The sequence below is a fragment of the Calliopsis andreniformis genome, chromosome 1, assembly GCF_051401765.1.
Source record: "Calliopsis andreniformis isolate RMS-2024a chromosome 1, iyCalAndr_principal, whole genome shotgun sequence".
Classification (NCBI taxonomy): Eukaryota; Metazoa; Arthropoda; class Insecta; order Hymenoptera; family Andrenidae; genus Calliopsis; species Calliopsis andreniformis.
The window spans coordinates 2,238,091-2,262,723 of record NC_135062.1 but is presented as its reverse complement, the minus strand read 5'-3'; the positions used below and the strand labels follow the sequence as shown (position 1 = coordinate 2,262,723).

The 24,633-nt window shown below is 39.1% G+C and overlaps 1 protein-coding gene across 1 annotated transcript in view; it reads right to left on the bottom strand.

Annotated features, from left to right (window-relative positions):
- Positions 1–832: 832 nt before the first annotated feature.
- The window catches only part of LOC143180584 (odorant receptor 13a), a 61,755-nt gene continuing 37,954 nt past the window's right edge, over positions 833–24,633 (bottom strand). The window contains exons 5-11 of the mRNA XM_076380422.1: positions 8,206–8,328; positions 7,995–8,085; positions 7,771–7,907; positions 1,226–1,388; positions 1,109–1,172; positions 1,007–1,054; positions 833–960 (exon numbers count right to left, since the gene is read on the bottom strand). Of these exons, the coding sequence (XP_076236537.1) occupies positions 833–960; positions 1,007–1,054; positions 1,109–1,172; positions 1,226–1,388; positions 7,771–7,907; positions 7,995–8,085; positions 8,206–8,328 (754 nt within the window). The remainder of the gene's footprint in view (positions 961–1,006; positions 1,055–1,108; positions 1,173–1,225; positions 1,389–7,770; positions 7,908–7,994; positions 8,086–8,205; positions 8,329–24,633) is intronic.

Here is a 24,633-nt window from a genome sequence, read left to right as displayed (position 1 = left end):
GTAGGCACTGCTCATATACCCGGTGCTTGCAACAATAATTTTGTACATATTGTATGATAATACTTCCGTAAACAGTTTTGTACAAGTTGTATTATAATACTCCTATAAATAAATTTATTCTTAAACGTATAGTATATTACTCTTGTAAATTGCATAATTATAACATTTCGTTTATGTCGCAAAAAATTATTAAGAGCACTATAATAACGTCGTTTTCTAACCCTCAGTTCGTGTTTCTTTTATATTGTTGCGAGCACCGGGTACATCTCCATGGCCTGCTACGCTCGCAACGAAGAATAGGAAGACGTTCGAGGAACAGCTGTCAGACAGAATTCTGACAGCTGTCAGAGAGAATATACCGCACTCTGAAATACGAATCTTTCACATAAGATTAGTTATACCTAATATTAGTAATGCCCACCCGACTGATTGTAAATAAACAAACTGTGTTAAAGTGTTGAACTAATTGCAATGCCGCGACGCGTTCGGGATTGTAGTGCGCGCGGGGAGCCGTCGGCGGCTCCTCAGAAACGTAATAATATTTATTTAACATTACAAGGATGAATTTATTTTATTAAAACAGATTGTCATTCAAATTTCTGTATTGAACAACACCTCATAGCCTACCTTTCCTAAACGAATCTAACTTACATAAAAATACACTTCTCTGGAATTAGGACGACACGCGTTAGCTTATCCTATTCGGTCTTGGGAAGTATCCGTGGTAAGAGTGGGGTAAGCGAAGGGGTGCCCTGCAAGCACGGCATGAGGAGTAGGGTAACCGTGGAAGCGCCCCGATGACAACCCTGTTCGCGAGCGACTTCGGGCATTTTCAGGTGTTCGCGGAGATATTTGAACATGGCTGCTCTATGTTGACAGATTGTCTCCCCCTTTGGTTCTTTGCGTCGCGATTCAAGTCGCGTGTTGCGATTGGTATGAGGAGTGAATCTGTGGACATGCCTGACATAACCAGTCACACTTATTCTTCTTCAACATATTAACTTACCAGCTCCCCATAGTACACAAACGTTGTTATAATTAAAAATTACATCGACTTAAACTTATAACAATTAACAATTTAATGACAAAACTAGAATGATATTATCACTCATCATCTGCATAAGATCCGGAAACATTCGCACAAGATAATTATTCATAATTATGTAATACGACTATTTTTTTGTTGTAATAATAGCAGTGCCAATAGTAATAAACAATAACTTACAATATTATAAAAAGCAAAACTAAATCTTACCGAACTGAAATTTTCTATATTTAAAGTGTAGAGTCCCAAAGCTGTTAATTCAAGAGGTGTCCGACTTTTTAATAACATAATGCCTAAAAGCTTTCTAGTCCTGATAGAAGTTTGATACCATTTGCCGCTTGTTCTGGAAATAAATATTTTCATTTTATTCTGTTTTTATTGACATATACACCTATTAATAATGTATATGTGTTGACGAATCGTACAATTAGCTTTACACAATGTGTTTCACTTCTTATTGCAAAATATGACTGTATGCAAATGGTAGAAGTTTCATGTATCTGCCATTCTGTATTATGGTTATCAACAATATGTTTTCTTATTTACTCAGGAATGAATAGCTGGGTTCATTGTTAGTCAAATTTCGGAGAAAATTTATATTTAAAATTATACAGGGTATAACAAGTATACGTTGAAATATTTTTGGAGTTGTTAGGTGGCTTCAAACGGCCTACAAAATTGTAATAATGCAATTAAAGTTAGCATTATGTTTGAAAACGGAGAATAGCTCACGTATATCAATGAGACAAATATTTAAGTAGACTGTTAATGTAGTAACGTGTTAAAAAGAAAAAAGCTTCTTTCAGAAGAATCTTACGCGGGAAGACTCCAATAAAACGTAAAAATTAAAGTGATTTTCGGCAATTTCTTTATAACATAAAACCCTGATGAAAGTTGTCGGTATTTTCATACATATTCTCTAACATTTCAAGATATAAATGCTTTTTCTTATTACAATTTTTTTTTTTTTTGTTTGTTAAGTAGTAAATGTTATTCCGTATGGACCTTTCCGTCGACGGCGTTGATCGGTGTACAGTTTAGCATTTTTTTAATGTGATCTAGAAGAGAAAATCAAACGAAGTTTTTATCGTCACAGAATTGCACATCGTATGAACCTAAATTTTGTTAAAAAAAGATACAACATTAATGATAATACACGACTCTGAAAGCAAAGAAATGATCTTTCCATAAAATTTTTATTTTATTTGTGCAATAAATATAGTATAGTTTGAATAATTAATATCATGAATCACGTAGGTTCATAAGATGAGGAACTTATAGTTATGTTTAAGTATGCTTTGGATTAGCTTAATCGATTAATTATGTTTTGAGTTATGCTGCACGCCAATTTTAAAAAGACGGTTTTGAAAAAATCGAGTTTAAGGTATTCGTTTTAGAAAAGACAATATTCCAAGCGAGAGTCGTCTTTCTGAAACGACTTAAAATTTCGGTCTGATATAGGTATTTATACCACATTCTTGAGATGCAAAAGCACTATTTTATGCATTAAAAAAGAAATCAATATCTTTGATCTGTTACTTGAGTCTGCTCCCTTAATACCTACACAGTGCACCTGTGACTAATAACAAACACGGTGAATTTGAAGTATGACTCGTTTTTAATTATTACAGTAGAACTCGAACAGGTGAACGATCTGTGTTAGCTGTTCGAATTTCAGGCCCGACGTCGAGTGGGGACGTCGGAGCCTGGGAGAGAGAGAGAGAGGAACTGTCGAACATAGGATAAAGATAAAATACGATAAGCGAGCGACGCATAGCGGCTGATCAGCGTATTCCGCGCATTCGCGGAGACACGCGCGAGTCTCGCTGTCAGTTTTGCGCCAGTCTTTCGACAGGTAGCAATAAATCAGCAGCATTATAGCCATTTCGAGCCTACTTCGATAAGAACTTGGTTTCTCCAAAACGCTCGAAGTACTCGAAGCGCTAAAATTCTACCTGTCTGATCAATTTCTCTTGCGGCCTGATCTATTCGTCTGTTCGGCTATCACGTATTATACGCATGACAGACGAATCACCTTGCAGAGAAGAGATTTCTTGGCGAGTTAATGTACTCTTGAAATCGGTGATTGTCACGATTTTCTGAGTTTCCTTACCGTCAGAAGAGCATCGAGACCACTGCTCAGGAGCACAGGTTGACGGGTACATCCAGACAGAGTAAATGTAAGTGCTTATCACCTCTACGTTACTCGCGCTCTACCACCCGTTTAGTAGCAACCCCCCTGTGACGAATAGAAGCACACGGTGAGGTGAACGGAGTCGTGGAGCCTCTGGCCGTCCTCAGCTTCCAGGACTAGCAGTCGCTAGTTATAGCGTGTCCCTCCGCTCGCGAATCCCCAAGTTATCGGGATTCGTACGAAACGAGCCTTTCTATAAGGTGCAAGGCGAAGAGAAGAGGTCCCTCCTCCTCTCAAGCCACTCGCTTATCGACTTCTTCTTCACACCAGAAGAAGAGTCGATAATACAGTCCACTGCATTACCTTCGTGTTACAGGCAAGGTATTGCTATCCCCTCCACATAGGCTTGTGAGCGAAGCCTGGAGTCGGGAATCTTCGATACAGCTTGATTTACACTCTCGCTTACCGCTGTGGTTCCGCCGCGTTTCTTTTTTTTCAGACGCCAACGTCGCTGAAGGAAGTACCGGCGTTCCCAAGACCATCAGGCCCTCCGCTCCACCTCCACCAGGAGCTCGACGCCGAGGACCGAAGCAGCCCCACAACTCCCACAGACACACATCTCTAAAGTCAAAATAAAAGTCGCTCAAAAGCCCTTTTAAGGGCCGACAAAGATTAAAATTGTGTATCTGGTTCTTTCATATACCCTCACTCTCACCTTATCCGGACCTCCGTTGGATCTCTTATTCTAAGCGATTCCAACATACGACCCTCTCGGCTGGCTTTCTCCAGTCGTGATTCGTGCGAAAACCTTAATGCAGTCCCAATGGCTGGAAAAAATCCAGTGGGATGAGCACGTTTTCGCGGAATGTGGAACACATTTGTGCGGATTGGAGCCGATTAAACAAATGGAAAATTCCCCGATGGATCTGATATGGAGCTGACACGATTTCTGTGGAACGACACGGATTTTGTGACGCATCACTCGCAGCCTATTCGGCCGCCACTTATTTACGAGTGACGACGACAGACAATAAAACCACTCCAATAAAAGCACAGTCGATCCCAATTCTTGAATTGAACGGGGCCGTACTGGTCGCCGAGCTAATCTTGCACGTGAAAGACTCACTTGCAATGAAGATAGATCGCGTAGTCTGTTAGACAGACTCAACGATCGCTCTCGCTTGGCTGAAAAAACACCCATCGACCTAGAAGGTTATAGTAGCTAACGGAGTGTGAAAAATCCAAACGGCCGTCCTGAACGCGGAATGGCGTTATGTGCCGACCCGTTCGAACCCCGCGGATTTGAATTCGCGTAGGATTGACGCGGCAGAATTTCTGTAGTCGAACCTATGGACATTTGGACCGGCTTGGCTGAACGAAGCGGAAGCGCAATGGCCCGCCATACCCGCTTCCGTTGAGCCCGATGAAGGCAAGCGCTTAGCGCATGCACACGTAGCAACTCCGAAGCCGGAATGGGATTTTCTGTTCCGATTTCAATCATCGAGAAAACTGTTACGCGTAACGGCGTACTGCCTTCGTTGGCGAAGACCGTCGCGCGTCAATCAAAGGTCACACGCCGGTCAAGTAATCGAGGCGTCAGAAATGCGTAACGCAGCTGAGCGCCTCGCATGCCATATACAGGACTCATATTTCGCAGAGGAATACCGATGCTTAAAAAATCATCGCAGTATTCCTGTGAAGTCTCCCTTGAAAAGTCTCAACCCGTTCCTCGACGATAAGGACGTCCTGCGAGTCGGTGGAAGACTGGAGAATGCGACGCTTGCATGGGAAACCAAGCACCCGATAATACTGCCTAAACATTATGTTTCTACATTAATAATTAGGCAGTGCCACGTAGATACGTTACATGGGGGCTTGCAGTTGACCTTGCACACTGTAAGGCAAAATTATTGGATTCTCGGCTGTCGAAATGCGGCGAAAACCGTGGTCAACAAATGCATGCGATGCGTAAGGTGGCGAGGCAACACGTCCACGCAAATAATGCAGCATCTGACCCCGGAGTGCAGCCGCCCGTCAAGAGCATTCGACAATTGTGGAGTGGATTACGCGGGACCTTACCGTGTCCGCGACTCCGCAGGCCGAGGAAAAACAGCTCACAAAGCGTACATCGCGGTGTTCGTTTGTTACGTTACAAGGGCTGTCCATATCGAGCTTGTCCATGACTACACGACGAGCACGTTCTTAGCCGCACTCGATCGGTTTGTTGCACGACGAGGAATCCCGTCCTGCATTTTCAGTGACAATGGAACCAATTTCGTCGGTGCCGATCGAGAATTACAAAAGCACTGTCGTGCGATATTTTCTGCAGCAGATACGCATAATAAATGCGGTGCTATGGACATTCAGTGGCGGTTCAATCCACCCAGCGCCCCACACTTGGAATGCAGGAGGCCAGCGTGAAATCTGTGAAACACCATTTGAAACGCACGTTGGGCGAGTTCACACCAACGGGAGAGGAAATGCCGACGTTGCTGTGCAAGATCGAAGCGAGCCTTAACTCGCGACCGATCGCTCCCCTGAGTGACGACCCAGACGACTATGCGCCTCTTACGTCTGGTCATTTCCTGACAGGTGAACCACTAAATGCGATTCCGCTGCAGTCCGTGGAAAATGAAAAACTCTCGCGATTATCGCGTTGGAGAGCGATTCAGAAATTCCACGAGCAACTGTGGAGGCATTGGACGCGCGATTGTCTCACGCACCTCCAAAATCGCTACAAGTGGCACGCCACCCAACTGCAACAGCAACCAGGGGATCTGGTGCTAGTGCAGAATCCTCTTCTTCCCCCCAATCAGTGGGAGATGGGAAGAATTGAGGAGGTATTCCCGGGGAAAGACGGAAATGTACGTGTGGTAAAAGTACGTACAGCGAAGTCAACTTACACACGCCCAATTACAAGGATGTGTAGGTTACCCGTGGATGAGCCCGCTACGACGACCGTCGCCGAGGTCGAGCAGGCAAAATAAACACCGCTAAAGAATTTCGGCAAAAAACGGGGAGAAACCAAGGTGAGACCGATTGTTCTAGAAGAAAATCGAACGATCGGAACCCCCCTCTTCCTTGACCCTTAAGCCGCTTGGGAGGGGAGACGAAGTATTTCCGTCTCTATCTCTCCAAGGGAAAAGGCGCCCCCGCGAAATCGCGGACGCCGCCGAAATCGGCTGGGAGCGTCGTGACGGCCGAATCAGTACAGATAAAGCCATGGAAAGTGACGTGACAGCGACTCAACGTTCCCACGCCGGCTTGAACTCAGAAATTTCGGCAACGTTCGACCGTTGCCTGAAGATCGGGGAACAGGCGCTGCAGGCCGACATCCCCTCAGCCACACCGGAGGAGCCGGCGAGTCCAAAGGAGCAGCAATGGATGCTGGTCATGGGGGCCCAGGAGTTGCGGGTGCCGGGGCACATCCCCCGCACGACCAGGCGGTGCCGGTGTGCCGTCCCCGGGGGCCGCTACGTCCTGCGCTGGGACAAGCAGCAGCGACTGACGTCGCTGCTCTGAAGGCCAGTGGTCGCGCCCCAGCCGACACCACAGGAGCCGACGATCCGAGCCGCCCCTGCTGGGGAAGGACCCAAGGGCAGGAGGCCATCCAGCCAGCCGGGACCCAAGTCGCGGGAAGAAAGACGGCGCCGTACTACCGCGTCGACAACGTCGCCAAGGGAAAAAGCAAGGCCCACGACTGGCAGCGGCCGCCCCCGGCAACCACCCCGACCCACGAGGCCAACCCTGGACGAATTGACGCGCGCAGCAGTTGACATCGCGGTGGAAACCTCGATGCGGCTGCTGCAGCAGCAGCAGCTACAACAGCAGCAGAGCGCGGCTCTACCTGCTCATAAGTAAGTTCAGTTAAATTTATACTTTGATTGAATTTACGACACCGCTGCGAGTGAGTTCACTTCGTTATTAAGAGCTCCCACCACCTTGACCTGATAAACTTCTATGCTCCCTTATTCCGAAGCTCACTAATTCATTTCGATCTGATACCTCGATTATGCATTACTGCAAATTCATATTTTATGGTTTTAGACCTCTTCTCGACTGATGTCACATCATTCAGAAATGAACTTAAAATCTTTAGAATTCGTAACATACGTAATTTTTGTATTTTTACTTTGAATACGTTGTTTTTTTCATCCTTATATTATATTTGTGCACTATTGTGACTTTGCCCGTAAATAAATAAATAATTATTTATTTATTGTTGGATAGCGCAGGTATAAATCACGAAACACCGGTTTAATAAGTTAGGATTTATTAAACGTTGCAAAACACGTGGCGTCTCAACTGGCATTGGTCCTCGAGAGGTTACGAAGAAAAAAAAACAAATGATCGCCAGCGACACGGTCGGTAAAGAAGGGGTTTCCTTCACATTTATTAATTTATGTGCACGAATTTGATCATTTATTGTCTTTGAATACAGAATCTGCCATCCAAAAGTGTTATATTTTCCGATACATACTGTACATACTTTGAGTATAACTATATGTTGATCATTAAAAAAAAAGAAACACAGAAAAAATACGGTTTGTTCATCAATTGTTCTTAAATTATACAAATTTGAAATTCTTACGTATATTCAGAGATGCGTTCAGCGTAATCCGATAATTGTTGTCCTGGCCAACTTAGAATAAAGAGAACGCTTAATAAACAAATTGTGAACGAAGCGAATCTGAGAGACGTACCAGGGTTCTGAAGATTTGCGACTGCCTATTGATAAAAGAAATAACTGATAAGTATGTAAATATCTTAAACAAAAATAAATTGCAAATATTTTCCCATCTAAGCTAAACTAACCTGGTATTCAGTAAAGCTTACACCCAACATATTGAATCCTAATTGGAAGAAGTAAGAAGTCGTATTTGCATCTTCGACTGTTCTAGCAAAACTTTGATATTGAAAAAAGAAATGAAAGGTATCGTTATATTTTTTATAACAAAAATTCCAGACAATCATACATAAGGAAAACATATACGTACACGATAGAAGACTTAAAAACAATACTAACTTAATTATATGTTTATGTAATATTATGCACTTCCTGACATTCTGGTATGCTTTGTCTTCATAATTATTAGGATGCAAGTCCAAGTCCATAGAATCACTTTCTACAATATTCTGTAGTCGTTGCCTAAACAGTTGTAAATGTAAAGTGTTTTAATTAAAAAATTATTTTAAAATTCGTTGTCATTTTTTAATACATTTATTTACATTTATTAATATCTATGAAAGAAATAATTAGAAAGAATTTCCTCCTATACAGGTATTTTTAACAGTGGCACTCGTAAACGCATTTACAAACATCAAATCCTTCTCGATGAAAGACTTCCTGATGAGAAGTTGACTCTATGAATATAGAAGCCGTGTATTTACAATACACACACAAACACTCCGACTCTCATGATTGCAACTGTCCTCCATTTTGCTATTGAAGCTCTATAGTAATTGAATTCCGCGAATGCTTATGTCTGGATTAAGGTACATCTGCATCAAGAGTCGAATCACGTAACTTATTATGAGAATATCTCAAAACTGTTTCCTGGGAGAAGTTTCGCAAAAAAAAGTAACACGATATTTTTACAACACTTTTGGAACATACCGCAACTTGCTTCCTAACATAGAGATGAAAAAAGTCCCGCGGTAAGAAGGCGGAATCAATTAGCCCTAGTACAGTAATGTTGCGGACGAGAGCCGTTTCGTCTACACGGACAAGAGCTGTGGTTTATCCCCACTACCTCGTTTGATACGTGCCGCCGAGAAACCAATTCTTGGAACCATCGCGTTCGAGCTCGACGCCCGAGAACAAGGACATCATAAAAAACAACGACAACATTAGGGATATAAATAGGAAAAATTGAAGTTTCTTATTCGCAAACGGATTTTCACGCAAGTAACACCAATCGATTCCTTGTGCTCTCCCGATTAAAATGATGTCAAACACGACATGATTCCAATTATTTTTAACAAAGATACATAAAACTTGGTTTGTAGAACGAAAGGTCATGCTCATCACGTTATGTAAACAGACCCGGGCGCGACTCTCGTCCGTGAGTGGTAGTCGATTTTAAGCACGACCAGTCCCGAGCGCTGTTTAATTATTTAATGACTGAAATTATTAAGAAAATGAAAGCGTAACACAAAAAGTATATAAGTTCCGTTTTAAATGTTTAGAAATTTTTATTTTTTTATTTTTAATATCTTCTTTCCGACATCGATTAAATATAATATACATAAATTCTGTTAGCCAAATCTTCATTTACTGTCATTTTTAGCTCGTAAAGAACTGATAGAAAAGTAACTTTGACGATTCTCCGTAACCGTCGCAGGGTTCCAACCTTTATTATTTAAATATCTTTATTATAAATAATAGGAATCATGTCGTATTTGATATCATTTTTATCGGGAGAGCACAAGGAATCGATTGGTGTTACTTGCGTGAAAATCTGTTTGCAAATAAGGAACTTCAATTTTTCCTATTAAATTGTCTTTTCTGACCTCATTGATTTCGGGCATCGAGCTCGAGCGAGACCCTTTTTTTTGCTTCTCCGGTCATGTACCAGTTATCTCGGCGACCGAGAGCAAAGGAAGCCGAATCGACTACCAGTCGCGGACGAGAGTCGCGACCAGACCCGAGAGCGGCTCTCGTCCGCAACATTACTGTAGTTACTATTGTTATTCGATTGCCGGTCTGGCAAGACAGTGGAATTTAGTTAGAACAGGTAGTAAGAGACTACGTTGTATTCATTAAGAGTGTTTGATAATAATACTGTTTTAGTACATGTTTAAGGATGTACATGTAGAATTAATTTAGTATAAACTATATTACTTGTGCGCAGCACGTGGGTACGCTTGCTCACGCCATAACGCACACACCGGAACAGGAAACATGGAACAAAAGAACCTAGAGAGACCTCACGCATATAACAAAATAAAACTGTCTTTTCCAACAGTTACATACAGGGTGTTTCCAATGTGACGTTGCACATAGCGCCGTGACATTTATTTTTCAACAAGCAAGGAGAAGATGGATGGCTCGCTAATCGCACGTGTGTGGCGAATTTTCATTAATGAAAAGGTATAAATTATTTAAAAAAAGTAATTCTTAAATAAATAAATATAGAAGATGAAGTGTGAAAATCCGAAAATCAGTAAAGGAAGGGTATAAGTGAGTGGATAACGTAGTGAAAAAGATAACCTTAAAGACCAAAGTAAAACCAAGGTTATAAACATAAACACGTGGAAAGGAAATATAAAAACTGGTTGATAAAGAAATCTATAAAAGCTATGGAAGAGAAGGCAAGGAAGAAAAGAAAGAAGATGAAAATGAAATAGGCTCCAGGATAGAATGGTACGATACCAAACCTAGTGGAGATACCAAACCTTCCATTGAGATGGAAGAAATAAAAGACAAAAGAAAAGAGAAAACCAAGAGTAACATAAGCAACAATATAAAGATAAAAAAAACAGAAGATGCAAATCAAGACATGGAAGAAGAGAAATCCCGAAAGGAGAAAACGAAAAAGATCAAAAGGAACGTAAACGAAGAAATCATACCAAAAGAACGAAATGACAATGATTGAACAAAATAAGGAGGAGATCAAAACACGAAAAAAGGTAATAGAGGTAGGTCCTTCACAAGACAACATATATACAGCGGAAACAGAATTTTACGACGAAACAAATGAAAGCGGAGAATATACAATCACAGTAGAACTGAAAGAAAATATAGTCTCAAAATATAAAAAGTCTAATCTGATAAAGATATGCAATTTCCTAATGAGAATAGGAGAGAGAATCGAAGCGATTAGAATGGTGGGCTTTACAAAAGCTGAAATCACATACAATAATAAAGAAAGTGCAAACAATGGCATACGGAAAGCAAAAGTAAATCAAGACAAATTTCAAGTATATATACTGAAAAGGAAAAAGATCAGGAGAGGTGTTATACATGAGTGGTATGTCACGTTAGAACAGTTAGAGTCACAACTGATGCCCAATCAGGGTAGTTTTACGTTAGAACGCCTAAAAAAAAGAAGGACAAAAGATGGAAAAACAGAATGGATTGATAGTAACACAATCCTAATAACAATGAGAGGTGATTCGCTACCTTCCAGGTTATTGCTGGGTTTCGGACATGTATGGATAAAGGTGGAATCCTACATTGAAGCAGTGACACAATATTTCAATTGCTTTAAATTCAGCCATATACAAAAGATATGCAAGAACAAAAACAAAAGATGTCTAAGATGCGGGGATGAATTCCATGGCAAATGCAATAACACTCCGAGGTGTGTTAACTGCGGAGGGGAACATGTAAGTGCACCAAAAGACTGCGAAAATTTCTAGAGAGACAACATCATTAAAAAGATAATGGCTTATAAGAACGTTTCTTATAAAACAGCCAAAGAAAACCTAAAAAGACTTAGCCCGTACGAACTAGAAAATGAATACATACAGGATAACAGACTAGGATTTAAAGACAATTTCCCCTCTCTGAAAAAAGTGGAAAAAAAACAGAATATTGGGAAAAACTGAACTGGCCGGTAGAGAGAGAAATTGAAAAGTGGAAAACACTAAATCAGAAAAACAGCAGACATAAAAGCACGGCAGATAATAGAACAGACATGCAAAAGGAAAAAACCAAACACGAACACTATAAAATACAAAAACAAGAAGATTTAGAAAGTAAGTATACAAATCACGTACAAAGCACAATTAAAGAAATCAGTGATAAAGCAAAGGAAGAAATAATAGAAGGCCTTCTTAAACTTATGAAAGATAATAACTTAGAACAAATGATGGAAGAAAGAATCAAACAAAACAACACATCCAAGATAAGAGAGACAAATAATGGACAAGAAAGGAACGGACAAAATTCACCAACTGAAAACAACATATTAAATGAAACAAACAATAAAGGAAAGAAGAAAGAGAGGGAAGAAGTGACTAAGGCAACGGATAAGGAAAAAGAAATGATGCAGACAAAACAAATAAAAATTACAGGAAAAGTGATACGGTATTGCTGGGCCCCGTGCCCGCAACATTCCGGCCCTGATGGCGAGGGCCAGTGCGATGGTGTTTTTTGGTTTATACATTGTATGGCAGAGCCGCGAGTGCATCACGTTGTGCAGATAAAGGAGATTGTATTTTATGTGGTGTCATGATATTGTAATTTCTTTCTATTATATTGTAAGGATAAAAGTGAGTTCGTAGTTATGACGATACACGTTTCCTATCAAAAAGCAAAAATAAAATCAATAGATAGCTACCCAATTTCCAACTTGAAGAATAACAACGAGTTTAACAAAACATTGGAAAGACAGGAAGAGACAATACCAACAATAACGACAAAAGTTTGTAGAGACAAAAAAAAGCTAAGACCAGATAGCACTAGTAAACAAAAAAACCAAAAAATGACAGAAAGCAGTATAATGGAAATTAGTAGAGAACAACGGAAAAATAAATCAAAGATGAAGAAAACGAACGAAATGGATATATCAACAACAGATTCAGACGAAAGAGAAGAAGAAGATTACCAATGTAAGATATTTTCAAAATTGCCGCCTAAACGACCTGAGTGGCACTCCCCGGAAGCAACCACCGAGGCGGAAATGCACCCCGCGAGGGCAAGCGGCAACCCCGGGGGAAAACCCAGGGAAAAACCCAGGGAGACAACGCACCTCGGCAACGTAGCCGAAACTGCGTGCGGAAAGGGACCCCTCGCGTAGGGCCCTTCCTTCTGGCTCGAGTTGCCAGAATTGAATTCTTGCGCCTGATTTAACGAATTCGGTGTTAGCTTATAATTACTGTAATAAGCGCCCAAGAGTTAGAATATAATTTTAGTAAATTTCTAACACCAAGTGGAATACTTAGAAGAAGAACTAATAAACTTACAACAAATCTAATAAAATATATAAACTTTACAAACAGTATAAAACCAATTAAGGAGGCAGACTCCTTGTGTTTTGAGGTGTGTGTGTGCGCTCACATAAGCAAAGAAAGTCATACACGTATACGTGATGAGCGAGAGAGACAAACGGTTTCACAAATTACACTTTACGTCTCGACACTTGCATAAATGAATTTTTCGCGGGTACAGAACCTACGAAGATGTAGATTTCACTACAGAGTGCTCTGATCCGTTTAAACTCCAATAAACACTATACGTTGAGAAAAATGTAAAATTACAAACTGTAAGCATGAAATAGACGCTGCTGTAAACTAGCAAGATGGCTGCCGAAGTGACATTTTTGCAAATATCTCATGATTTAATAGTTTTTTCACTCATAGCACACCAGACCACTCTTCCTCGAATTAGCACAATATCGTGAAAATGCGATTTTCCTCAATTTAACACTTCCTGAAGGCGTAAAGTGTAATATTCGTTGTGCACCCGTTTTGACAGAAAAATAGTTCAACGATTTGCCGTTAGAAGCGTTGATGGTATATTTCAATCAATTTGATCATATTACCATCAGCATCAATGAAAATACAGATCAATCGGTAAATGTAATCTAGAATTTGACAGCTGAATGGCATATTCATCGAATACACGAATACAGACGCAAGAAAGGCTTAGTTGCCAAAACGTATTGAAAGTATGGTCACGCTGTTGCCACATATATGTATGTACATATTACAATTCTGCCCATTAGAAAAACTCGAACGAATCCAGCTCCAGCCGAGATTTTGATTCTTACTAACAGGGGAACATCGCGAGATGAAAATCTCTGATTTTGATGAAACTTTGCAGGATTGTAGAATAGTCGAAAATATTCGATACGTATTTCTTTTATTGGTTCTAATTCATGTAAAGGGTGTGAAAACCACCCCCAAAGTTGGAGGTGGAAAACATATTTCGTTTAATATATCCAAAACTAGTGCGTGTAGCAAAATGGTATAAATGGGGCGATTGTGTATCTTTGAACGACGAATCCACCAATGTGAAAACAGTTTTTAACAATATCAATTTATTTAAAATATATATTAAAAAATAGTATATTGTCGTTGTCTCCACTGACTACACTGAACAAATTGAACAAATCATTATCTTTCAATGGTTACTATCTATTATATACGAACAATTGGAATTGTACCTAAATTGTAGTTTAATCCACTAATTTTACATGAAAGTACCTTAGTCAGCTGAATGAGAATTAGACATTTACTCATAATTTACAGGTGCTAGGTTCGAATCTCTTGGTAGCTTTTTATTTTCTTTTTTTTTTCTTCAACTTTTATTTCAAATAATTCTAATTTACGTATACCTTTTCACAGATTTCACGGATATAGTATATTATGAGTAAAAGCATTATTCAAATTTGGATCAGATCTGATCCAAAAAGTAGTAAATGGAGTCGACATTATACAAAATATTATAATGACGTATGTTTTTCGTAAAGCCACTCATTTCAGGAACCAATTTCGCACAAAATGTAGTCTAACTAGGAATGTTATTATTTTGTTTATAACATAAAAATTCAATATTCTATTTTAGCCGCATTTTGTGTTTTGGTTCATAGTATTTGCATACAAATTTGCAAAACGATCGATCAGTATGTAGTTAACCCTTAAATGCGCAACGTCTCCAGTTTAAACAAAAAATCATGTACATTATTTGGACACTAAAAATAATCGGCGTGCATAATTGGTTTAAAGGTTCTATTAGAAGTTTAAACTGATTAATTTTAATAAGGTATTTTTAGTACACAATTCATTTTGCATCAGTCTTTTGATTTTAGGAGACATTTTATGGGTGATTCATATGCGCAACAATTTACATTAAAGGGTTAAAAAGTATGAATGAATAAATAGTATGAATTTAATGAATTGTTTATTCTATATATAAAAGTTTTACAATTAATGCATTAGTATGTATGTGCCCATAATTATGAAAGTGCTGTAAGTCGTATATTTCTTATTTTGGGGTATTGAAAGGATTACATTTGAATACATTAGAAAATATTTTTATACTACATAACATTGTAATTTAGAATTTTATTAGTCTTGATTAATGAAAATTTATTATGAATGTGAAATTTTGTGTGAATCTCATACGAAAATGTTTTTAAAGTTTGAATTGACTTAGACCACTTTCATAATTATGGGCACATATGTATTGTTTCATTCGTAATACTCTCTCTTTCTCACTTGCACTGTCCTTTTCTATATTACGTATGAAGCAAAATATCGGCTCAAGTCGTATTCAGTAGGAATTTACTGATGGATAAAATTGTAATTGATGTGGCAACAGCGTGACAGAACTTTCCTACGATGCGATTAGGCAATTATACCTTCGCACTTCTCATTTGTAATTCAACAAGATAACGCTAGATGCCACATTATCACAATGTCTCATGTATAAATTATATGTTTTCATTAATGCCCGTTTCTTCGCAACAGCGCTTCGATCGATTCGGAGTAGGCCCCGAAGGAATCTGCCCCCTTTAATGCATGATGTTACGTTACAACGATTTGTCCGAAACTGATCATAATGAACTGTCTTTACTCGAGTTCTTTCGACATCGTAAAAAATATCAACAATATAGGTTTCAGTGATGAAGGTAAACAGAAGCTGTCGCTAATGAATCTAAACCAGACCTATTTCGATCACTCTTTTCAATATTGAAAACTTTCTTTGCGAATATCTCGAAAACTAAAAAAGACCACCGGATATATGTACAGGGAAAAGTTGTTCAGAATGATGACCTTGACAACATATTCTATGGTCATTGAAATCGGAGGTGGCTCCCCTAATCTGTATATTTACCATATTTTCTATTTTTAATAAATACTTATCCTTTTTGGAAGCCAAACCTGCAAATCATCCAACAGGTTATAGGCCCAGCACGCTTCCACTGCGCCAAAAGGATTTATTTTGCTTAAATAGAAAAGCTAGATATCGCGTATAAGGGTAATAAAGTGACGTTTCGTGTTCGTGAATTTCTACAGTGTAGTGTATAGCAATTCTTTATCATGGCTGATAAAGAGTTCAGTTTCGTTAAGTTTAACGGAAAGAATTACGCTATGTGGAAATTTGGTGCGAATATCGCCCTGGGATTCGCTGATCTCACAGGTTACGTGGACGGCGAAGAAACAGAACCGGACAGATCGACGAAGCCACTCGACTGGAAGAAATGGAGGACAAACTCGTTAAAAGCAATGAGTATCTTAATCGGCTCCGTACAGATGAAGCTACATTCCTACTTAATAAATTGTACAACTTCAAAAAAAGTGTGGAAAAAGCTCGAACAGCAATTCGGGACCACAAGCGAAGATGCAAAGCACAATGCGTGGGAACAGTTCTACACGTTTACAATAAATGAAGGAGAAGACGTTGCTCAGAGAATCGAAGATTTTAAGTGCATCTGCAAAAAGCTTTCAGATGCAGATAACAAGCCATTCGAACAAACTATAATGACGAAATTATTAAAAAGTTTAGCATCGAGATTTTCGCCCTTTCTCACGGCCTGGCAATGTACACCAAAGACAGAAAAAACAAAGGAGACGATGGTAAGCAGGATATTGTATGAAACTACACGTCTTGGTGAAGTAGAAGACAAGCTGTCTTCTCTAGCGCTTGAAGTCCAAGCACTGAAAGCCCAAGCACACTCGAAAAATAATGTCATGCAATCGGGTAAAGCGGCAAATTCTGATAAGAAGGAGAAAATTAACGAATTAAAGAAACGAACGAAGTGTGTGATTTGCAAAAAAAAGGGGACACTGGCCGCAAAAGTGCCCAAATAAAAGCAAAAATGTCAGTGGTGCGCAGCCAAAAACTTTAACAATGGAAGCTGGATACATCTGCGATGTTATCGCGTTTCATTCCAAAACAACCAGCAATGATGAAGATATTTGGCTAGCTGACTCAGGAGCAAATATATACATATCGTTCAGGAAAGATTCTTTTTCGTGAATTAACCCTTTGACGGAAGTCCGTCATGTAAAAATAGCCAAAGACAAAATTCTACCCGTAACAGGAATGGGTACGGCTATCATCAACGAGAAGATAAATGGAAACATCATCGAAAGGGAGCTGGAAAATGTGCTGCTGGTGCCACAGCTGAGATGAAACTTGTTCTCAATTGCTACGATCAATGACAAAAAGTTCTCGTTTCATGCATAAGAAAATTATTTTCCGGCGTGAGGTATGGCGGACTTTTCAAAATGATGTTTGAAGTGAAATTTGCCGCACAATGCAATGTCGTCGAATCCAAGCACAGCATGCTAAAGCTCTGGCATGAATGTATGGGTCATATAAATGTACAGGCTGTACTTAATACAAGCAAAGTATTGAGTGAAAAAGAGTTGGTGCTTGAAAAAATTGAAGACTTCCAGGGTGAAGCATGCATTATGGGTAAGCAAATCCGTAAGCCGCATAAAACGATGTATCGTGATAGTGATTTCAAGTCCGGCCAGAAGATTCATAGCGATGTTTGCGGTCCAATTAACATCGAATTTTCGCGAGGTTCAAAATATTTCCTTCTATTCAAAGACGAATGCACAAGCTTTAAAAAAGGTGTATTTTCTGAAATACAAAGCGGAAGTATTTAAAAAATTTCTAAATTTCGAAAATTGTGTACATACGCAGACAAGTAACAATGAAAGTCCTGCTTTCAGACAACGGCCGCGAGTACACTTCAGATGAATTCCGTAAACATACGGAAAAAAGAAACATATCTCCCTATATACATGAACAAAACGGTAGAGCAGAACGCGAGATACGGACCATCGTCGAAAGTGCAAGGACCATGCTTATCAGCAGCGGAGTAAACCTCGAACTATAGCCAGAAGCGATTAACAGTGCCTGTTACGTGCTAAACCGCAGTATCATGAAGCAGGGAGAAATTATGACTCCCTTTGAACAATGGTTCTCTCGAAAGCGAAAAATAAAACACCTACGAGTGTTTGGTACATATGCGCACCTCAATATACCGAAGGAGAAAAGAAAAAAAGTCAATTCGGAGAGTAACAAATGATTGATGTTGGCTGTAGTGGCGAATCAACAAATTATAGACTCTGGGACAAAGATTCGCACAAAATCTATGTCAGCAGCGACATAGATTTTAATAAGAAGGAAGGTAACTGTGCAGAGCGATAAGTAAACCACGTTTACCATTACCAAATTGACTTTGACCTACCAGAAGAGCGCGGCATTCAAATCGTCGATGACGGTGATCAAGAAGCAGTTGATGTCGCAACTTCTGATCAACAAGCTGTTGATCAAATACGAGAAGGAAGAGTTTTCGGCAAACAGAAATTTGTCAAGTTCCTGAAAAACTTTAGCTTCAGGAATATTTCAAATGACAAGTGTGTTTTTATCGGTGAAGTGAAGAAGTGCAAAGTTTATTTAGCGCTATATGTAGACAACAGTCTGGTTGTTGCTGAGAGACAGTGTGCGATAGATGAGGTACTGCGTTACTTGAAAATGTTCCGCATAACTGTAGATCAAGCGCATGAATTCGTAGGTATGGAAATCAAGCGTGATCGGACAAACCGTCTCATTAAAATTAGTCAATCCAATTATATTGGCAAAACAATTAGCAAATTTTGTATGAACGATGCGTATGCAATAGTGTTCCCGCGGAACCCGGAATGCGTTTAAGTAAGATAAAGAATGCACGTGAGACTGATGAGCGCATACCTTATCGTGAAGCAATTGGTTCTCTTCTATTTGCCACCAGAGTGTGCCGTCCAAATATCGAGTACGCGGTAAACTACGCGAGTCAGTTTCTGAATTCTTACACACAAGAGCATTGGCAAGCGGTTACTGATGGTGATTATGCTGGGTGTCTAGAGACACGCAGATCTCGAAGCGGATTTGTATTTTTTCTGAATGACATGCCAATCTGCTGGTCCAGCCAACGTCAAACAGTAGTACCGTTGTCAACAGCGGAAGCTAAGTGCATAGCATTAACTCACGGTACAAAGGAGGCTATCTTGTTCAAAGAACTACGCATAACCTGCAATGCGATTTCGATTTTTGTTGATAATCAATCAGGTATCAAGATAGCAAACAATTCTCAATTGCATAAACGATCGAAACATATAGACGTGCGTTTTGATTTTGTTCGAGATGTGTTAAATCGTAAGGAAATTGAAATTAATTATGTCCAGTTAAAGCTACAATTAGCCGACGTTCTTACCAAGTCACTAGCTAAAGAGCAATTTGGTTTTTTGCGCGAAAAATTAAATGTCAGAGATGTTTCAAAATAAGTGGGAGTGTTAGATTTTTCATAAATCGACACAGGGTATTTTGAATCCATAGTTTTAGCTGTAATTTTATTTTCCGACTACCTGAGAAAGTATAGTCTTGATGCACGCTCGGCGAAGCTCCGGCCTGACATAGCATCATAAAAAATGGTCAGTTTTTGCGTCCCAAGACACTGCCGTCCTTTACCGTTACCTTGCTGGGTTTTTCCCCAAAAAACGGTAAAAGCGAATTTCTTCCCTCCGTACAGGGTGTATTGTATTTGTGCTCTATGTGTTCAGTTCAATGCGAACACACTCGCAACGGAAAGGTTGCTGAATTGACAACATCCTTGTACAATATTTTCTATTTTTAATAAATACTTATCCTTTTTGGAAACCAAACCAGCTAATCATCCAACAATAGTCAAGATTAGGGAGTGGGCGGGGTGGGGGGGGGGGGGGGGGGGGGGGGGGGGGTACAAGATATATACGACGGTTTTGTCGCGAAAAATGGAAGAGGAGGTGGAAAGAAAAGTTCTGGATAGTGCCAGAAAACCAGATCGAGTTTAGGAAGGGGAGAGGGGTGATGGATAACATCTATGCACTAAATTATATGGTGGGGAGATGTACGGAGGGAAGGGGGAGAAAAATAGTGACTTTATTTATAGATTTTAAGCGGACTAATTGTAATCGTAAAGAAAAAATAGAAAGTTAGCCTTTAAGGAGTAGATGTAAGAGGAAAAAATGCGAGCGTGATCGAGTAAGAACGTAAAATGTAATCGGAAAAGAAAACAAATTGTATCCTGAAAAGAAAGCAATAAAACCACTATACATATTGGGTTGTTCGAAAAGTAATTCCGTTAAAATTATAACTAATGACGCTCTTGGGAAAAACGAAATTACTTTCCGAACAACCCAATATATAGTGACTTAAGTGAGACTACGGTCGTATAAAAAATGTGGTTCGACTCAACCAGTTCTCCCTAGAAACAGCCTCTTTATAAGTGTTCAACACATATTTTATCTAACAGATGGTGCACGTGTAAAGTACCTGCATGGATAGAGTCAACATTGATTGTACAAATGTAAACGCTGATCACGGTACCGTGATTTATACAAGTTCATGCAAATGCATATTTTAGGGAAATGGATTAAAAACACGGGACTTCGGCAGATATGTTTTTTAGCATTAGAGGATTTCAAAAATATATTTTTTTATTTTGCATATTTTGCTTATTGCATACATCTTGCATATTCTGTATATACGTTGCATATCCTGCATATATTTTGCATATTATTTCTATTTCTCACGTGCGTAGAATTTACAATTTATTCGAGTAATTCTTAGAAATTGCTCAATTTCCAGTTTGTCTCAATTATATAAGATCAGATACGTTGAGCTTGCCTTCAACAGGTCTATAAACTATACAGGTACAACTATAAACGAGCAATTTAGGAAAAATCTCAAAGTAAATAGGAAGGGAGAAAAGGTTTCTTTCTGCCTTGAATACCGTAATATACATCAGTTCCGAGTTATCAGTTCATTAACCAGTAATATTGCTTCCATCATTAATTTCCAAAACTTATAATTTTGTGATTGTGCGAACATCATGCCAAAGGCCAAGAAGTTGAAACATTCAATGCTAAAAAGTTGACTAAATATTATACAAGACAAGTCTTACTATTAGTGGTGACAAAATTTATAGCAATGCTTGTAAAAAAGAAATTTCTTCCGAAAGAAAGTCACAAATAACACAACATATTAAGACTGGTATGCATAAAAGTAGCCTTCGTAGAAAAAACGTACAGAATGTAGAAATTGCAACTAACTCGAAAAAAAATCAATTTTACAAAGACTTGTTCTTTGCAATGGTTTGCATAAATATGCCTTGGCGCAGTTTAGATAATGAACATTGGAAAGACTTCTTACCTCAACTGAGTCAACTCTACGGAAATATTATCTAAACGACTGTTATGCTTCAATGATACATAAAATTCAAAAAGATATAGCAGATAATTTTGTGTGGATATCAATCGATGAAACCACAGACGCTGCGGAACGGAATATTGCTAATCTAATCGTAGGGATGATGTGTGGAGATAAACCATCTAAACCATATTTGTTGGCATGCAAGCAATTACAAAAAACTAATAATGTTACAGTAGCATGCTTCGTTAATACAGCCTTACGAATTTTATGGCCAACTGAAAATGAAGAAAAAGTTCTGTTGTTTGTAACAGACGCCGCAGCGTATATGTTAAAAGCTGCTGAAAATTTGAAGGTATTTTATCCAAATATGGTATATTTCACATGTTTGGCCTATGGACTATACCGTGTCGCGGAGGAGGTACGATTGCATTTTCCCATCGTAAATAAATTAATTTCGTTAGTAAAAAAAGTTTTTTTAAAAGCACCCCTCCGAGTAGAACAATACAAAGAAAAGATGGGAAACATTGCACTACCACCTGAAACAATATTAACTAGATGGGGTACTTGGTTAAGTGCAGCGGTGTTTTATGCAACGCATTTTGAATTAATCAAAGAAATTATTGTATCGTTTAATTCCTAAGATGCTATTTCGATTTTATCGGCACAAAATGTTTTCAGAGATGTAACCCTTTCAACAGATTTGACGTACATAAAAAGTTACTTTAAAACATTACCATTTACAATCGAAAAATTGGAAAAAACTGGTACGCCATTAATAGAAGCAATGAATCTGGTAACTGAACGATGACAAATTCAAATTCTGTCCCCGGTGACTGTGGACAAAAAATAAGGCTAAAGCTTGAGAATTTTCTAAAGAGGAACAAAAGTTTCGAAATATTTTCAAAAACTCTAGAAGGCGTACCGACAGAAAATCCAGACGACGTTGCAATGTGCTATTGGAGCAAATTTAAATACGCTTCGGTAACATCATGCGATATGGAAGCATCATTTTCCGCATATAAACATATCTTCTCGAACAAACGGCAACACCTTTCAATTGATAATTTAAAAAAAACTATTGTTATTTACTGTAATTTGAATTATGCGTAAAGCTTAATATAAAATATTGTTGTACCGCCGGTGCTCGCTACAATATATGTAGTTCAGTGTTTATAGCATAATATGTAGTTCAGTGTTTATAGCTTAATAATTTAGCTATTAATATTACACTGTGTTTTGTATATTAAATGCATTAATTAACCATAATGGTACGAATTTTCTATGTACTCTTCAAATTTACCCTGCATACATTTTACGCATATCTTGCATATATTTTGCATATACAGGGTGTAACAAAAATGTCGCAGTTCCTTAAGAGGGGTGCTTCAGGGGGTGATTTGAAACAACTTTTTCCTTAGCGAAAATGTAAGATGAGGCTTCGTTAACGAGTTATTAATGAAAAACACCAGCCAATGAGAGCACGAGTTTGCCGTCCGAGCAACTGCGGTAGCGTTGGGTACGCGCTGGGTGCTACGGTTGTACTCCGAACAAGAAAGTTGGCATGCGTCGAAGGAAATAGCATTAGTATGAAAATATTTGCATAACGTATAAACCAAAAAGCAATGCAACAAAAGAAATGAACGGAGAATTGGAGAATTAACGTTGAAGATAGAAACGTTGAAAATAGTCTGCGTTAGATTTAAAAAATAATAATCATTAATGAATTAACTGCAATTCATCTGTAGTTTGTAAATCTGTGTCACTGGGTCACTGTACCGATACTGGTCATCGACCGTCGAAATGGTTTATGGTAGGGTAGAATTTTTCCAAAGAAGCTCCTTGTACCCCCTACGTAGTTTAAGCACCTCAGACCTTCCTTGTTCGGACACTCCGAGATCATATCTCCTTCGAAACCAAAGCAATAAAGCCATAAATTACCTAAACGCGTGCCCTAGCATAAACCATTTCGACAGTCGATGACCAGGATCGGTACAGTGACCCAGTGACGCAGGTTTACAAACTACAGGTGAAGTTTGTTCTCCTCTTCCTTTATTTTTTGTTGTACTGCTTTTTCGTTTATACGTTATGCGAATAAGAAATTTACATATTCGTGTTTTTACGTTGCACGTAGTTTTCCTCTATTTTATGTAATTATTCACTTCAAGTGATAAACAAAAAAAGGACTCGGTATTATTTATTATGTCGCTTTCAGTTTTCATACTAATGCTATTTTCTTCGATGTCTGACGACTTTCTTGTTCGGAGTACAACCGTAGCATCTAGCGCGCGTACCCAACGCTACCGCGGTCGCTTGGGCGGCAAACTCGCGCTCTCATTGGCTGGTGTTTTTCGTAAATAACTCGTTAACGAAGCCTCATCTTACATTTTCGCTAAGGAAAAAGTTGTTTCAAATCACCCCCTGAATCACCCCTTTTAAGGAACTGCGACATTTTTGTTACACCCTGTATACCCGTTAGTCGGAGTTCGCGCCTGCGTAATGCCTTACTTTCTAATGGCGGTCTTATTCTAATCGTAAATGAAATCAGACGATATACGTTGTGTTTATGTTAAAATATAATTGGAACTTCTAATATATGATATAAAAATAAGGTACAAAAATATTAATTAGTATTAGGATAATAGAATATGCAGTAATATAATAATAAGTTGTTAGAAGGATACAAATATAGTGTGAGAGGGAAATGGATAGAGTGAGAGGGAAGACCGTGGGTCGTTACAGCGTAACAACGATCGTTACATTACGATGTTTGGAATTGCGGGTACTCATGCGCTTGAACAAGTGTGCTCTGAGTGTGTAATCAACACCTTCTATTGCGAATCCAACATCTTGATGTCCATGATGCCTATTAGAACTAATTGCAAACTGCTCATAGGGCTCCAATGCACACGTCTCTTGCATGAGCTGGGACGGTTGCGAGTGATTGCGGAAAACTTTGTAATGTAACGGCGTTTCGAAAATTTGGAATGAGAACCTTTCGCGTTTGGTTGTGGAATTCGCACAAAAACTCTATACAGCGCACGACACGACGCGACGCGCGAGCAACGATACCACGTGACGAAAACGCCTAGCGTTTCCCGCAAAAGCATGAAAAACCTGTATAAATTATTACAACAAGTTTAATAATTATTGACCGTCGTTAACTGTAAGGAGCAATAAAGAATGTTGTACGTGTGTGGCATTGCGCAAAATATTGAGCAACCGGTAAATTGTGAAGGAAACCGGAAGGAGAGCACATGCGATATGTGGAAGTGCAAGTTGACAAATCATACGACGGCTCCCGCACGCTGCCTCGCC